This window comes from Typopeltis vanoorti, chromosome 7, assembly GCF_054136105.1.
Source record: "Typopeltis vanoorti isolate ZY-2024b chromosome 7, IOZ_Tvanoo_1.0, whole genome shotgun sequence".
Lineage (NCBI taxonomy): Eukaryota > Metazoa > Arthropoda > Arachnida > Uropygi > Thelyphonidae > Typopeltis > Typopeltis vanoorti.
In genome coordinates, this window is record NC_143555.1 from 5152549 (window position 1) to 5170325 (window position 17777).

A 17777-nucleotide genomic window follows, 5' to 3' on the forward strand; every position below is an offset into this window, starting at 1 on the left:
GCCAGCTATGACATATGCTATAGAAACTGTGGCCCTGAGGAAAAATAACATCAGCAGGATGGAAGTAGCAGAGATGAGAATGCTTAGGTGGATGTGCGGTGTGACCAGAAAGGATCATCTGAGAAATGACTATGTCAGGGGAACAGTGAAAGTTACGAACTTAGGAGCGAAAATACAGGAGGCAAGGTTGAGATGGTTTGGTCATGTGATTAAGAGGGAGGACGAATATGTGGGAAGAAGGGTCATGCAGATGGATGTGCAAGGAAGGCGGAAGCGTGGGCGGCCAAAGAAGAGAAGGAGGGAGCTGGTAGAAGAGGACTTGAAGATGAAGAACTTGGATGTGGTGACAGCCCAAGACAGGAAGGTGTGGAGGAGACTCATAACAAACAGTGACCCCACTTAAGTGGGAGAAGCTGCAGAAGAAGAAGAAGAAGAAGAAGATTCTGCTCTAGTTCTTTCTTTGATCTTATTGTGCAGAATATGTGATGCTTCTAAAATTCCCAAATATTTGTAGCTGTCTTCAAATTTTATTGCTTTGATTATTTCGCCATTGAGCAGCTCGATTTCGTTCATGTCTTCAAACTTTCCTCTTGTTATTCCAGCAATTGCACATTTGTCTAAGCCAAAATTAATTGATATATCTTGACTGAATATGTGCACAGTGTTTAGCAACGATCCGAGTTCCTTTTCTGATTTTGCATACAACTTCAGATCGTCCATGTGTAAAAGGTGAGATATCTTTGCACTCTTTTGTGCAGTTTGATAACCATAAGCAGTTTTATTTAAAATTCTAGTCAAGGGGATCAATGACAATATAAACAATAGAGGAGATAATGAGTCTCCTTGAAAGATGCCCCTTTTTATGTTTACCTCTCGTATTTCTTCTTTGTTTATAACCAACGTTGTTTTCTTGTTTTTCATGCTGGATTGCAAAGATTTTTGCACGTTTTCGTTAATACCAAATGGTTCTGTGCATTTTAAAATCCAACTATGAGGCACTGAATCAAACGCTTTTTTATAATCTATCCAAGCCATATGAAGGTTGGTTTTTCTACGTTTGCAATTTTTAAGAATAATTTTATCAATCAGCAGTTGGTCTTTTGTGCCTCTTGAAAGTTTGCTGTTACCTTTTTGTTCATTTGGGAAAAGCGAATTTGCTTTAAGATAGTTGTATATTTTATCAGCTAGTATGTTTGTGAGTAGCTTGAAAGTTATTGGTCAGAAGTTTTCTGGGTGTGGACCTTTTTCTTTATCCTTTATGATCAAAAACGTTTTTCCTGCTGTGAGCCACTCTTTGCATTTTCCTTCTAAAACATCATAAAATTGGTTAGCAAGTCTTTCATGTAAGCCTGTTAGATATTTCAACCAGTAGCCATATAATTCATCCTTCCCGGGTGTTGACCAATTTTTTATTTTTTTAGCTTGCTTTTGAACCATTTCAGTTGTTATTTTCAGTTGGTCCATTTTTCGTTCTTGAGATTTGTTCGTAATTTGTTCAATCCATTTTGCCTTGTTATTGTGCCTCTTAGGGTTGTCCCATAGGTTTTTCTAAAACTTTAGTGTATTTTCTTTGTCTCTGGTATTTATATTTTCTTTAAGGTTATCATTCCTGCAGCAATCAATTTTCTTGTAAAACTGATGCTGATTTGCGCGAAACATCGCATTTTGCTTGTACTGTTCAATGCCTGCACTGTATCTTCTTATTTTAGCTGCAACTATTTTTTGCTTCACTTCCTCTAATACTTCATCAATAGGTCGTGTTCCAGTATTATATCTCTTTATGAGATTATTTCGGATTTTTGTGTTTTTCAGCTTCTTTTCCTTAAGGTTTTTCAAATTGCTCACGTCTGCTCTGAGTTTAAGAATTTTATTCTCCAGTCGATGCTTCCATTTTGGTTCCTGAGCCGTACTGCTTTTGGGTTCACTAATCTTATATCCTAATTCAGATGTTACGACGTAGGCTATTGAGTACATAAGTTGATTCGTTTGCCTAATAGTTCCAGTAGGAATATCCCTTGCAGCTTTATTGGCCTCTTGTAGGAGTTCCTTCAGTTTTTGTTGAGGTACTTGTCTCAATACTGGAAGCCTAACTCGTTCCTGGTTGCTGTTCATTTGCTCGATAATTTTTCTTGCGAGCTCTTGTTCCTTATCTGATAGCTTCCTTTCAACTATTTGTATATTTTCAAAATTTTCAGCATTCTGCACGTTGGAATCTGGTTCTGCTCCATTCATATTCTTGGTCACTTCAGAGTCAGTACGGTCTCCTTTTACAGCTTGAGGTTTCAGTGCTTCCAGCTCAAGTTCACTAAATACCTTGCATTTGATAATGAAGCTGCGTTGCTGCATCAGCCTTTCGAATGAAATTTCAGAATTTGGGTGTCGTTTAAGCCAAAGTTGGAACATTCGTTTCTGAAATCCCCTAACTGATGGGTTTGAACTGTAGAAGCACTGCATGACTTGTCTGTTTCCAGCCATGCTCCACTTATTCCTAGTAAATACTTTCGAGTTCTGTGGATCTTGCTCCTGTAGCCCATTTGTCACTGGCTGTCCAGGAAGCCTAACATCCAGTGTGGTCCTTGGTAATCTGCGCGATGACCGATGCGGTATAGACTTCTGATTTGTCTTCACCATTTTTAACTGGGGGTGGCAGGTGCATGAGATAAAAAAAATAGGTAAATAGGACAGAATCACCCCTAGCCCTTGAATACTCTAATAGCATTGGGGGGAAGGAGCAGAGGGAAAGAAGAGTAGGGACCAGTCTACATAATATAACAGGTGTATATTACATGAAGTAAGGCGTGGTCCAGCTTCAGGTGCTTCGGGTTCGCCATGCTCGTACTCACTAGAGTGAGCCCTTGAAGAAATCCTATTTAATTAGGATGAAATATCCTGTTTTTAATTAAAATAATTGTTACCATCTTATTCTGGTTTTCTGCCTTACAAAATCTTACATTATGAATTGGAAAAGTCTCTCTTGATATATATGTGTGTGTGTGTGTGTGTGTATATATATATATATATATATATATATATATATATATATTTTTTTTTTTTTTTTTAATGGTGGAACAGGCCAAGAAGATGCTACAATAGATCATGATGGTGAAATAACAATTACTCCATTTAACATGAATGAAGAGTTAGAAGAAGGACATTTTGATAAAGAAGGCACTTTCATTTTTGAGAAGAATGGAAACGAAATTAAAGATCATTGGCTTGATAACATTGACTGGATAAAGGTTTGTACAATAATTTTTTGCATAAATATTAAACTTTGATTGTTATTATGTTTTTCATAATAATTTTAGACTAGTAATTTGAGTTCCTTCTATAGAGTATTGTATTTATCTTTTAAAGGAATGTTTATTCTCTGGTTTGGAAAATGCTGTGCAGTTTTCCAAACCAGAGAACAGTGGGAAGTTTATTAGGCACACCTGCCTAATTAAGGAATAACATCTCTTTAATCCTCAAAATAACATGAACTCCAATAAGGATTATAAACTGTAGAACTTAAAATTGAATCATGTTGTTAGCTTAGTTTAGACTTGGATTGTGCATTGTTCTGATCTTGATTGATCATGATCCACCACATAACACAGATGCTCAGTTGATTCGAGTTAATTAAATATTATTATTATTATTATTACCGGTATCTCCATGGAGTCAGTAGACTCATTGGGAAACCCAAACTAGCAAAACAATACATATCTCTTCTTGAATTCATTTACAGACGAAGAGCTCACAACTAAGTCAGGCAATGAATTCCACTCATTCACCACCCTCCAGGCAAAAAAACCTTGTTCTGACACCCTTGTTAACGACACTCTTCTTTAATTTCCAGGGATGACCTCTTGTAATCATTACTTTACATATCGTAAAGTAATGATTACCCTCATGATTCTGGCATCATTTTCAAATGGCCTTGTGACATTAAACATTAATCTGTTAGAAGTAATTATTATCACTAACAATGCATCTGGTTGGCAATAGGTTTTTAAGTAGGAAGTGGCCTTTTGAGCTTTGTGTTCCTTTCAGTCAAAGAATCTGCATACAAAAAATTCGAATCCAGAAACTTCAACATCAATATTAGCAACAGCTATAGAAATTTAAACATGGAAATATGACTTTATGGAAAAGATACCAGTGAAGACATGAAAGCCTTCAACAAGGTACATGCTGAATTCATCAATAGGCTTATCTTTCTTAAATGCTGTCGGGACAACAACCTAATTCCTGCCTGTGTATGGATTAAGCAAAACTTTGCTTCCCATGAGTACTCAGAATATACACAAAGGCTGGCCTATTTCTACATAGGGAGCAAATACAAAATGACCACAGGATACTTAGCATAATTAATGCAAAGTGTTATGACCTTCACCTTAAGCTTTCTAAGCTGTTCAGGTCTAATATTTGGGAATTCTGGGAGCGCTTATCAGCTGAAAATGAACTAAGAATATTTAAAGAAAGTAAGGAAAGTTTAATAATAAAGTTCAACAATCATACAAGGAAGAAAAATCTTCAGCGACTTCTGGCAGACTAGGTAATCCACAACTTGTTGGATTATAAACTTTCAAATAAGGAAATCGACAGTTGACGATGTGATCAACAAATGGAAATGTTCTGGCATAGCTAGTGCAGGAAAACACCCAGGGTGGCCGTCGAAAATGACTGACAGGGACAGGAGGGTGTTAAAATAGGTAGCATGCAAAAACCGGCTACAATCGGCACAAACTATGTGTGATGAGTTCCAGAGCACCAGTAACACCATGGTGAGTACTAATACTGTACAAAAAGAACTCCATTTGCTGTGTTTCCGTGGAAGAGCAGCTGCACACAATCCAAACGTCACAACAATGAACAAGGTGACTCATTTGGCCTAGTTCAAAGAGCATGTGAACTGGATAATTAACCACTGGAAAATGGTACTCTGGAGCATTGAATCAAGGTTCACCTGTTTCCAGTCTGATGGCAGGGTGTGGAGGCCGTCTAGTGAATGCTTGTTACTACAGTTTGTTGTACCCACAGTAAAGTTTGGTGGTGGTGGTGGAGTAATGGTGTGAGGTGCATTCAACTAATTTGGAGTGGGACCACTGATTGTTGTCCGTGGTTCCATGAAGGCAGCTTCACCTTGATATTCTGGAATTTTTATGGAATGCACCTGTGTTACTATCAAGATGATGAGGCCCCATGCCACAAAGTTGCAGCTGTTATGGAATGGTATGAAGAGATGGGTGTTAAACAACTGCCCTAACATGCACAGAGTCCTTACCTCAACCTCATTGAACACCTGTGGGACGAATTGGAGCAGCAAGTAAAGTCCAGAGCAGCATGTCCTCGATCTGTTGCTGAACTCAGTGCTGCTTTGATGGAAGAATGGGGACATATTATACGTGATGTCTGCAACACATTGATGGAAAGCCTCCCTCAAAGAGTGCAGGAGGTGATTAAAACCAAAGGTGGACATACCCGATATTAGTGTTCGCCTGCTGGTATCATTTGCAAATTGCTAAATTGTCTGGAAAATTATTGGTAGATAGTGTATATAAAACTTAACAGATTATTAATGGCAGTTCACAGTCATCATTTCCTAAAATTTCTAAATGTGTAGTCAATCTTCTGTGATGCTTGGCTTTGCTGTTTAATGCATAAGCAATGATTGCAATTCAAGTTTAGTTGATTTCAGAGGGCTTCATAGTATTGTTTGAGCAGCCATACAAATTTGGATTGATTTGTGTATGATTTTTCACTTGTTTCAAAGATTCTATGACTAGTAAAAATATTCCCATGTTCTGCAAGACCAAACTACACAGATTGAATAAACTGGATACAATTTCCTTTTCCTGGATTTTGTACATCTAGTCTATCCTGGCACAAACACATCACATCTGGTCTCCTTAGCTTCCAAAAACAAACAAGCAAAAAAAAAAACAAAACAAAAAAAACAGTGTATTTCTTAATTCTGAACACTACTTCTCTTGCACAACTCTTGATACTCCATAAATATCAAATCTGCTCAATCTTGGATTATTGTTCTGCATTATACCTTTTTTTTTTATCGTTTCATGTGTGCTACACCACTAAACTGTTCACCACCATCCTTTTGATATCTGTTTCATGATGCTTTTGATAAATGTTTTTTTTTTTTTTTTTGATGTTTAAGAATTATTATTACTAAGTGGGTAAGTAGTCAAGTTCTGGGGAAGTTGGTTATTGAGTCATATTATCTTTAATGCATTGTAATTGTTATATGAAAGAGTAATCAGACCAGCCTGGTGGGCAGGAGGTTTGACATTTCCAAGTTTTTGAGATGAATGGTACATAGAATTCTGATGAGTGTCTACCAATAGACATAGGTTTCCTGTAAACAGAAAAACTACGAGTACCATTAATGACTGTTTTTTTTTTTTTTTAGCATTTTTATTGTAGTAAAAAAGGTTTATTTTCACTAAAATGTATATATTGAATTCCTTATCTATAATCACTGCAGTAAAACACCCAGTGGAGGAGCAGTGATGAGAAAAGTCATTCTCCAGAATGTTCAGTGAAATAATTAGATAATAGAATTATCTAATTATTTCATACAACATAAGATCCCAGAGGTGTGATGGTCAAATTCTTGCAATACTAAGAGCAAAAGCACAATCATTGAAACTCGAGATGATTCTGTTTTTGTTCTTAGTATTGCAAAAATTTAACCATCATACCTCTGGGATTGCACATTGTTTATGTATATGCTGGCAAATCATTTGGTTTTGAATCAGCTCCATTCTGATCAACATGACCAGAATGTAGCTGATTCAAAACCAAATGATTATCTATGGATTTAGATAATATTATCAAAGAAACTTTAATTTAAATCCAGAATTCATTATCAAATTTTTGATGATGTATCCCGTATGTCTACTGCGTACCATCAGGGGACATACAGGATACTATAATAGCACTATGTGATCAATTTACATTATTACTGACAGCTTCCTGTTGACTATTTTCCTCCATATTAGAAATTCTTGTTGTCAAAGGAACTTTAAACTACCCACAAAGATCCTGGTTTTTTTCTAGGTCTTTTTCCTGCCATTTTAGTGTCAATGATTTGTTTTTCCAACTTTTTCTTTTCCATTCTGTTTATGCTAACATACCACTTTGGATTAGCTCTGCCATACACTTGGATGCTAAGAATGTAAAGTTCCTAATATCTTTTTTTTTTTTTTAAATGATTTTGCTATTGACCATTTGTTTGTTAGTTGCCCTAATTTTTTTTAGACCTCTCGATATGAGAGTTATAAGATCCATGCTTTACAGACTTCGCCATTGAGCTGTTTAGTCCTCTTTTGCAATGTCTTCTGAACTTCAGCTCTCTTTCATCATCATCTCCAAATTCTTACTCCTGTCATTTTTTTGATTATACCCATTTCTGATAATTTTATCTAACTGATTTTCATCTGTGTGATTGAATATATATATATATATATATATATATATATATATGGCAAAACCACTATACTTTGCCCAACCGGCCATTCTATTTAAGATCTTGTAAGATTTCTACATAGACTTAACGCAAATAACTGTTACAAGTTCTACACAGCCCCATGCTGCCCACAGAATTGCATGAGTCTAGTTCTGTTAGTGGTGCTGTGTGCAGCCAACATTGGCATGTTTATCAGTAGAGAAAAAGAGAGAGAAGGAATTGTCTGGCTGTACGGGTTAACATGCAGTGGGGAGATTATGAGAACCACGTAGCTGTAACAGCACTTCATAAGGTTGGAATGCAGCCACCTTCTATTTTCAACACACTAAAAACACTGAAGATCAGTAGGATGTTTGTGTATCAGACTATTAACCATTATAATGATACAGAAGATGTATCTGACTGCCAAAGAACAGGATGACCATGCTGCATTAGGATGCAACAGCTTGTAATCCTGTGAGAATGCAGAAAGTGATGTTGCGAGAGATGAATGTTTTGCAGAGGACATTGTCATGTGTACTAACTCCCAGGTCAGTTAGTACACATTGTCGTGTACTAACTGACCTGGGAGTGAGAGCCTGTAGTCGTTCTGCTGAACTCTTCCTAACATCACACCTTATGTAGCAGAGGATGATAAAATCAATAGTACTTCTCTGGTGGTACCTGAATAACAGACAGAGATATCCATCCTCTCCATAGATGAGAAGATTTTTACCAATGAAGAGTCATTTAACTGCCAAAACAATCGGGTATATGCCTCTGGTTGCACAGCATGTCTTAGCACCCAAGATTCAGAGAGGTCATCACCTATGTCACTGATGGTTTTTGGGGGTATCAGGGGGTATCTAAGTTGCATTTCTGTGAGAAAGGGTAAAAACTTCTAGACACTGCGCTGGAACTTGTGGTATGGCCCCCTGAACAACACCTTGTTTCATGGTAAGTAGTGGACCTTCCAACAGTACCCAGCTCCTGCACACATGGTGAGGATATCATAATGATAGTTGGTGAATGTGTCAGACCACATATCACCATCTCATTGGCCATCTGGAAATTCCGATTTGAGTCTGTTGGACTTCAGATTGTGGTCAGAGCTTGAGAGAGTAGCCTGCAAGAAATGACACCCCAGCATTGCCAGAAGGTGGATTTGGAGCAAGCAGTGGCAGCATTTCTGTTAGATGTTGTGTATGCTGCCATTGATATGTGGTCTCACATACGTCAGGCATGTGTGAAGGCAAAAGGGGACATTTTGAGCACTGAATGCTTCTATATGTAAGTTATACATGTGGTTTGTATGTGCTGAAAACTGTAAATGATTTACTGATAGATTAAAGGTTTATGCACTGTTCAAGTTGTAACAGTATTTATGTCTAGACTAGTTACATCTTTATTAATTGCTGTATTTCTGAGTTTCATCATTCACAACCAAGACATTCCATCCTAGATCATTGCCAATATCATTATTGAAAGATTTCCTAACATATTCATGCAGCTGTATATTGTTCCCCATTGTTTCTGCAATTATCTAATTATTTTATGAAACACTTTGAAACCTAGCTCTTCTCTATTACATCAATATTCAAGACATGATGTGACTATGTAGTTGATAACTAAAATAATTATAATTTTCTTTATCTTGCCTGTGATATGGACATTTTCGAGAACAGTTATATAAGTAGACATGCTTGCATTCACTGAATGAGTAAGTGATTAGAAGCTTTATTTCCTGAAGCAAGGAAACAAAGCATCACCTAAGATAAAATAAGCCACCATTTAGTGCTCACTAGATGACTTCTTTTAAGGCCGTGGGTTGGAGACACAGTCTACTCAAGTAGTCACAGTTGACAACTGGGGCAGATTGATTTTAATTCTTTAATGGTTGTAAATGACAGTCGCCAATTTTTTTAAACTGTTTTTTTTATCAACTATTATTAATAGTTGAGAGTTTATTTTTCACTTGGTTAGACTATAATAAGTTTAGTTTAATCCTTTATCCAAGTGTTAGCAAACAAAGTTTGTGCTTGAAAGTATCTTCAGGACTGAGCTAAGGTGGTGCAACTCGTGGCAAAGGTGGAGAAAGCTATCATCACTCCTATCTCAGTATCTCCCATAAAGCAAAGCACATCTCTTTGCAGATATGTGTAATGGTATGCATTAAGGCAAGGGCCACTACGTAGACTGGTTTCGACCTTTATTGAGGTCTCGTCAGTGGGAGCCAGGCCCAGTAGTTTAATTTAATTTAATTAATAATAAGGTTGTACATCTTTTGGCAACTCCTATAGGTGGGAATGACCTTTCATTGCTTCTGCCTTGGTGTCTCCACTACTGGGCCTGGCTCCCACTGACGAGACCTCAGTAAAGGTCTAAACCGGTCTGGGTAGTGGCCTTTGCCTTAATGCATAGCATTACACATATCTGCAAGGTGATGTGCTTTGCATTATGGGAGATACTGAGATAGGAATGATGATAGCTTTCTCCATCTTTGCCACAAGTTGCCTTGGTGTTGCACCACCTTAGCTCGGTCCTGAAGATACTTTCAGGTGCAAACTTTGTTTGCTCACACTTGGATAAGGGATTAAACTAAACTTATTATATTATTAATAGTATTAGGTAGCATATGTCATGTTGCATGTAAGCTTATTCTCAACTCGTAGCTCACTGCATAAGAAATCTATCCTTTGCTTGACACACTCTTGTACAATTCAACCTTTTCCACATTTTGAATATAATCTTTTCCATATGTATCTGGTTAAAACCTCGGCAGCTTAAATGTTTCTGTCATATTACCTCTTCTCTGCCTATCCATTGAGTCTGGATATTGCGTTATTTAATCTATACCTCATCCAATTTCTTCTCCATTGCCAAAACTAGGTGACAAAATTTTCACACAGTAGTTAAAAAGCATATAATCAAGGCTGTGTATAATGATACTGGAACTACATCATTATCATGCTGCTTGCCATTGTTCTCCTGTCCATATGAGCAGTGAGTTATGTAATGTTCACAACTCATATAATGTTACCTTCGAAATGAGATCTCTATTGACAATTACCCACAGCTCCTCTATTTCACTGTCTTTCTGGAACACAGTCCACACTTCTTCTTTACTCCAAATCATGAAATGTTGCACCTTATGTAACCACACTCATCTAAGATAAGTCTTTATATCGTCATCATCAAATTCCATATATCTACCCTCAAGGAGGTACATAGAATATTATGATAGTACTGTGTGAAAAAGTTACATCATTACTAACTTCCTAATCAACAGTTTTCTTCAGTTGTTATCTGTCACAATTCCAGTATCATCAGATCTGTCTTATAAGGCACTTCTTACTTTATCACCTAGATCTTGGTCCTGCTCTGTATGTTTATCCTGGCAAAAAAAAAAAAAAAACCCTGGTTTCTCTGAACTTTTTTCCCTCTCCCATTCAGGTTAAGTGACCATGCCACCTGAGATTAGCTCTGCTAACACTTCCTTTATGCTAATAATGTCAAGTTCTTTTCTAATATCTGTATTTTAATATGATGTATTGTTACCATCTGTTCATTCTACTAATCTTTCTCAAAACTCTCATATCTGTGCTCTCCAGTCTTTGATGAAGTGTTTTATTTCTGACCCAGCTCTCAGATCCATATGTTAAAATTGGTTTTAACAGACTTGCACTAAATTTATTTAGGAGTATAACATTATCCGCAGAAAGTCAAGAGCTGAGATTAATATATCAAATTTTGATATCAGGTTGAATGGCACATTTTAGTCATGTAATCCATATAGATGATGAATAACAGTGGAGATAATGTGCATCCTTGTTTCACACCTAACATCAAACCATCTTCGTGTACCTTCTTATCTTCTGACTGCTAGTTTTTAATGGCACTTGTGATATATAATGATCATTAGACATACACATTTATAATAATAAAGAATCATCAATTGCATCAGTCTTGAGACTGGTAGCTCAACAGCAATTTCCTCCATTCCACTCTATCATTTGATTTCTTCTTAATCTCCTGGTAGCTCCTTAGGCCAATGCTTTCTTTGACTTGGTCAACAAAGCTTTTACTTAGTCTGCTCCTTCTTCTTTCTCCCCTCTATTTTGCCTTCAGTTATTCTTTTACAAGTCCATCATGCTGAAGTATATGTCCATACCACCTATCTCTTCTAATTAAATTTCATGTTTCGCTTATCTCTCTCAGGACTTGTTCGTTTGATTTTTTTTTTTTTTTTGTCCATTTTATTTTGTTCATAGGCACCAGCATCACATCTCAAAAGCCTCCAATCTTCTTGCATCTTCTCTGCCTGGAATCCAGGTTTCAGATCCATACAGTGTGATACTCCATAAAATGTCTTTATTATTATTATTTTTTTCAATTTTTGGTTGAGGCTTCCTGTTAAAATGCTTTTCATCTTAAAGAATTGGGTTTTTGCATTGTTTATTCTTGACCTTATATCTTTCCTTGCTCTGCCATCTTCTATTACTAGGCTTCCTAAGTATTTTATTTTTTCACTTGTTTTATTTGTTTCCCATTGATGTCTATGTGCTCTATATTGATAGGGGTTTTGCCTGTAACAAGAATTTTAGTCTTATCTATGTTGATTTTCATTTTATATTTTTCAGGATTGTTATTTAATAATTCTTATATTAATTTTACGCAGAGCCAAAGGCTACAATTCGACAACATTAACTTATTTAAGTTAAGGGATATTACATCCCATTTCTTAGCCGAATAGGAAACTACATTTCATGCCGAATATAGAAACTATATAAAGTCGGCGATTCCAAGCGTAAGCAAATACCTGGATAGTGCAACACCTGACCCATTTGGTAGTGCAAACTGAGGCAACTCATAGTAAGGGTGGAGCAAGCTCCGATCACTGTTCTTGGTATTTACTCATAATGTGAAACTCAGCTCCTAGGAGCTGTATTACTGGTCTACATTATGTGAGAAGGTCACTACCCAGACCGGTTTCAACCTTTATTGAGGTCTCTTAAAGAGTTCTGTTCCCTACAAACTTGGTATTAACTAGGTCTAACTACTCACTGATGAGACCTCAATAAAGGTTGAAACCGGTCTGGGTAGTGACCTTCTCTCATAATGTAGAACAGTAATACAGCTCCTAGGAGCTGAGTTCACATTATGAGTAAATACCAAGAATAGTGATCGGAGCTTGCTCCACCCTTACTATGAGTTGCCTCAGTTTGCACTAACAAATGGGTCAGGTGTTGCACTATCCAGGTATTTGCTTATGCTTGGAATTGCCGACTTTATATAGTTTCTATATTCGGCATGAAACTCTTTGAGTTTCCTATTCGGCTAAGAAACAATATAGGATGTAATATCCCTTAAATAAATTCTTGTACGGTTTTTAATGTTCTTCTGTTTTCTGCTAAAAGGGCTATGTCATCAGCAAATCTCAAACACATGATTTGCTCACCTTTTATTCTGCTATGAAAATATATCTGATAAAAAATAAATAAAATAAATTAGATTAAATTAAAATAACATAGTTATTTTACACAATTAAGGATGACAATTTCTCAGACTTTAGGGATAGTAAGAACTGTGATGTAGGGCTTCAGCACTTTCCTCATCTAAATGCTCACTCATGTTTATATCTTGATCTATGTAGAGGTTTGGTGTTTTTCCATTGGATCCTATCTATGGTTTGGGTTTTCAACTCCATGTTGTGCGAGGCCAGATTTGTGTGATTTGATAAGACAGATATGGTCCTGATGTTCAGAGATGCGTTTACTAATAGATCTTCCTGTCTGTCTGTAGTAAGACATCTTACATCCTCCTCTTTCTAAACATGAATTAGCAACAAATATTATAAAAATCACAGAATTAGAAGCTGAATTGTCAAATACGTTAAATCAAGAATTGCTACAATTGGTTACTAATATTTCAGAAAATGCAGTCATCAAAGCATTTGAAAAAGAGATGTCAATCTACATAAAAAATCCCTTACATGTTATAATGATCAAAGAAAAATAAACAAATTACCGACCAAAAAATGGGATCAAGAAAGTGCTGTCAACTTATCTAGCCATCCATTAACAGAGGATGAAATAAATGTATTAGCACGAGGTCATAAGTTTTCCATTTTGCCTAAATGTATTCCATATCTAGATTTCATACACAACATTGAAAGAAACATCAGCCATCTGTTCAATATGAAAGCCAGTAGACTTTGTTTCGAAATAGCCAAAATTATCTATGATGCCAAACCTTCTGACTTGAATATCTCACCATCAGAATTATAAGCTCTTAACTCCTTAAAATGAAATAAAAACAGTCATCACTAGAGCCAACAAGGGAAATACCACTGTTGTCCTAGATACCAATTCATATGACCGTAAAATGAATTTATCACTTCGTGATCGAAATACATATACTCAACTTGATTATGATCCTACAGAAAGACAGCTCAAGAAACTCAACAAGTTACTTGGTGAAACCACTTCCTTAGATCAAGAAACCATAAAAAAAACTGAGAATATACCTTGCTGGGCCTCCTAGAATATATGGTTTACCTAAACTTCAAAGAAATATCTTTGAAGTTTAGGTAAACTTCAAAGATATTTCATTCCACTCAGACCCATTATGGATTCTATTAGCATCCCGACTTACAAATTATCCAGATTTTTGTCTAACCTTCTCCATCCTCTCATAGGCTACTCAGCCTCATCAATAAAAAATTCCACAGAGTTTCACACAAAAATAAAAGACATGAATTGGCAACAAATGTTATAAAAATCACAGAATTAGAAGCTGAATTGTCAAATACGTTAAATCAAGAATTGTTACAACTGGTTACTAATATTTCAAAAAATGCAGGCATCAAAGCATTTGAAAAAAAGAAATGTTAATATACATAAAAAAAAATCTTAAATTGTTAGAATGATCAAAGAAAAATAAACATATTACCGACCGAAAAATGGGTTGTCAACTTATCTAGCCATCCGTTAACGGAAATGAAATAAATGTATTAGCACGAGGTCATAAGTTTGCATTTTGCCTAAATGTATTCCATATCTAGATTTCATATACAACATTGAAAGAAATCTGCCATCTGTCCAATATTGAAGCTGCTTTCTACGTGTATCTTCTTCTTTTTGCAACTTGAAATAATGTATTTGCTATAACTGTTTTTGTGTGCAAAATTCTATTAATTGTTTCCTTCATTCCTATGTCCAAGACCACTTCAGTAATGCCCTAAGATTTGGGTAAAGAGCCAATGACATTGTAAGAAAAACGGGCACTCCTAAATGAAAGTAGACTCTATTAGCCATTAAAATAATAAAAGTCATTCAACTATTAGAAACAGACATGCTAATTAGCTTCAACATTGTCTCCCAATTCACTAATATTCCCCACAAGGAAACAATACACTTGTTAACTCAAAAATTTTCATCTGATATTGTAGAATTATTCAAATTTGTTATTACATCCAGCTCCTTCATATGGAAAGAAAAAATTTACAAGCAAGAGAAAGGAACAGCAATGGGCTCTCCCTTGTCACCAAACTTAGCCAATCTTTTTCTGGAACACCTTGAAGAAAAAACTTTCATGTTTGAATCTAAACCAAAAATTTGGCTACAATATGTTGATGATGTATTTGCCATCAGGAGTCATTCCCTACAAGAACTATATCTGTTTCTAGATAAGAGCAACATTCTTCATCCTCGTATCAAATTCGCACTAGAAAAAGAATCTTCACAAGGTATCTCCTTTCTGGATTTACACATCCAATGAAAACAAGATGCTTCCATCTTCATGTCTATCCATCATGAGCTGACATTTAGGTCGTTACATTCACAATTCATCTGCTCACCATCCATCTCAAAATACAGCATCATTAAATCATTAGTAGCCAAAGCACACAGATTTTGCTCCTCCAAAGAATCTTTAAACCAAGAATTGGAAATCATCAAAAATACAGCCATACTTAAATGGATACAATCCAAAAACAACTCAAAAAATCATCAGTCACTTCCCTACAGATCAACCTAGACAAGAACAAGTGCTCATAGGATTCCCCATACCATATGTCAAAGGCATCTCCGAACGCCTGTCAAAAATTATGAAGGAATACAAACGCTGCTACCTACAAACCAATCAACCAGATCTATAATTCGTTACCTTGTCCTAAAGACAAACTCTCACTTTTGATGTTACCTGGCGATTACGAAGTTCCATGTTCCTGTAAGATGTCTTACTATGGACAGACAGGAAGATCTGTTAGTAAACGCATCTCTGAATGTCATGACCATATCCATCTTATCAAACCACACAAATCTGACCTCACACAACACAGAGTTGAAAACCGAAACCATAGGATCCAATGGAAAAACACCAAACTTCTACATAGATCAAGATATAAACATGAGCATTTATATGAGGAAAGTGCTGAAGCCCTTGTCACAGACCCAACTTAAACCGTAATGATGTTTGTGTTATCCCTAGAGTCTCGGAAATTGTCATCCTTAATTGTGTAAAATAAATTTATGTATGTTATTTTATTTTAATTTAATCTAATTTATTTTATTTTATTTTATTTTATTTATCTATTTATTATTTTTTTTATCAGATATATTTAAATTTAATTCTATAACACGCTACTGCACTCATAGTGGAATTCCAATGTAAGCATGCACCTTAACTGTATGTTATTCCTAGTATTGTTTGAAAAACTGTACTGATAATGTACTTAGTATAAAATATTTACTTATTAAAAATTTAATTACTGTGGTTTAAGTTTGTGTGGTTAGTTAGATTATCATCATTTTGCTTTTCTTTGTTAATATCGCATGTAATTCATCACCATTATAGAGATTTTTCAAGATAGTTCTTCCATTGTATTAATAGATATCCTCAGATTCTATGAGTAATTATCCATTTTTGTCTTTGATGGCATTTTTGCTATTCTTATTAACTTTGAAAGTCAATTTGTTAATTTCTTTATAGGCTCTCTCTATGTTTCTTTTTTAAATCATTCATCTACGTTATTACATTGTTCTTCCAGATATTCTTTTTTGACTTGTCTACATTTTCTTGTAATTGGGGATTTAAGATATTTATATTTGGCCATAACATCATTTTTATATTTTCTTCTTTTATCCATAAGGCCAAGTATTTTACATCTGTTATCCAATGTTTTCGTTTTTCTTTTTCTGTATTTTTCAATAATTGATTTGATGCATTTGTAATAGACTGTTATTGGTTTATCTCTTTTGATTTGTTTACTATGTTTCAGTTCTGTTTTCATGAAGACAAGGTTATGGTCACTACTGATGTTGGTACCTGGATAGCTTTTGCAATTTTTTATTTTGTTTCTGCATCTTTTCTTGACCAATGTATTATCTATTTGAATCCCAAGGCATTTCCTACGTGTATCTTCTTCTTTTTGCAACTTGAAATGATGTATTTGCTATAACTGTTTTTCTGTACAAAATTCTATTAATTGCTTTCCTCTTTCTGTTGAAAGTTTATTTTTCACTTGGTTAGAGTATAATAAATTTAGTTTAATCCTTTATCCAAGTGTGAGCAAACAAAGTTTGCACCTGAAAGTATCTTCAGGACTGGGGTAAGGTGGTACAACACCAGGGCAACTCGTTGCAAAGGTGGAGCAAGCTACCAACACTCCTGTCTCAGTATCTCCTATAATGCAAAACACATCTCCTTGCGGATATGTCTAATGTTATGCATTAAGGGAAGGGCCACTACCCAGACTAGTTTTGACCTTTATTGAGGTCTCTTCAGTGGGAACCAGGCCCAAGCTGTGATACCAGGCAGAAGCATTCGCAGGTCATCTCTACCTATCGGAGTTGCCAAATGGTGTGCCACCCTTTTTTAATAAGTTACTCTGGATTTAGAGAAAGATGTTGAAAGTTTATTTTTCACTTGGTTAGAGTATAATAAATTTAGTTTAATCCTTTATCCAAGTGTGAGCAAACAAAGTTTGCACCTGAAAGCATCTTCAGGACTGGGGTAAGGTGGTACAACACCAGGACAACTCGTTGCAAAGGTGGAGCAAGCTACCAACACTCCTGTCTCAGTATCTCCTATAATGCAAAACACATCTCCTTGCGGATATGTCTAATGTTATGCAATGATGATAGCTTGCTCCACCTTTGCAACGAGTTGCCCTGGTGTTAGGTAGAGATGACCTGCGAATGCTTCTGCCTGGTATCACAGCTTGGGCCTGGCTCCCACTGAAGAGACCTCAATAAAGGTCGAAACTAGTCTGGGTAGTGGCCCTTCCCTTAATGCATAACATTAGACATATCCGCAAGAAGATGTG

The 17777-nt window shown here is 35.9% G+C and overlaps 1 protein-coding gene across 1 annotated transcript in view; it reads left to right on the plus strand.

The window, feature by feature from the left end:
• Window positions 1–17777, plus strand: part of holn1 (CD2 antigen cytoplasmic tail-binding protein 2 homolog holn1) — a 133203-nt gene that overhangs the window by 28415 nt on the left and 87011 nt on the right. The window contains exon 2 of the mRNA XM_090395641.1: window positions 3073–3239. Coding sequence (XP_090251767.1) covers window positions 3073–3239 — 167 coding nt within the window. The remainder of the gene's footprint in view (window positions 1–3072; window positions 3240–17777) is intronic.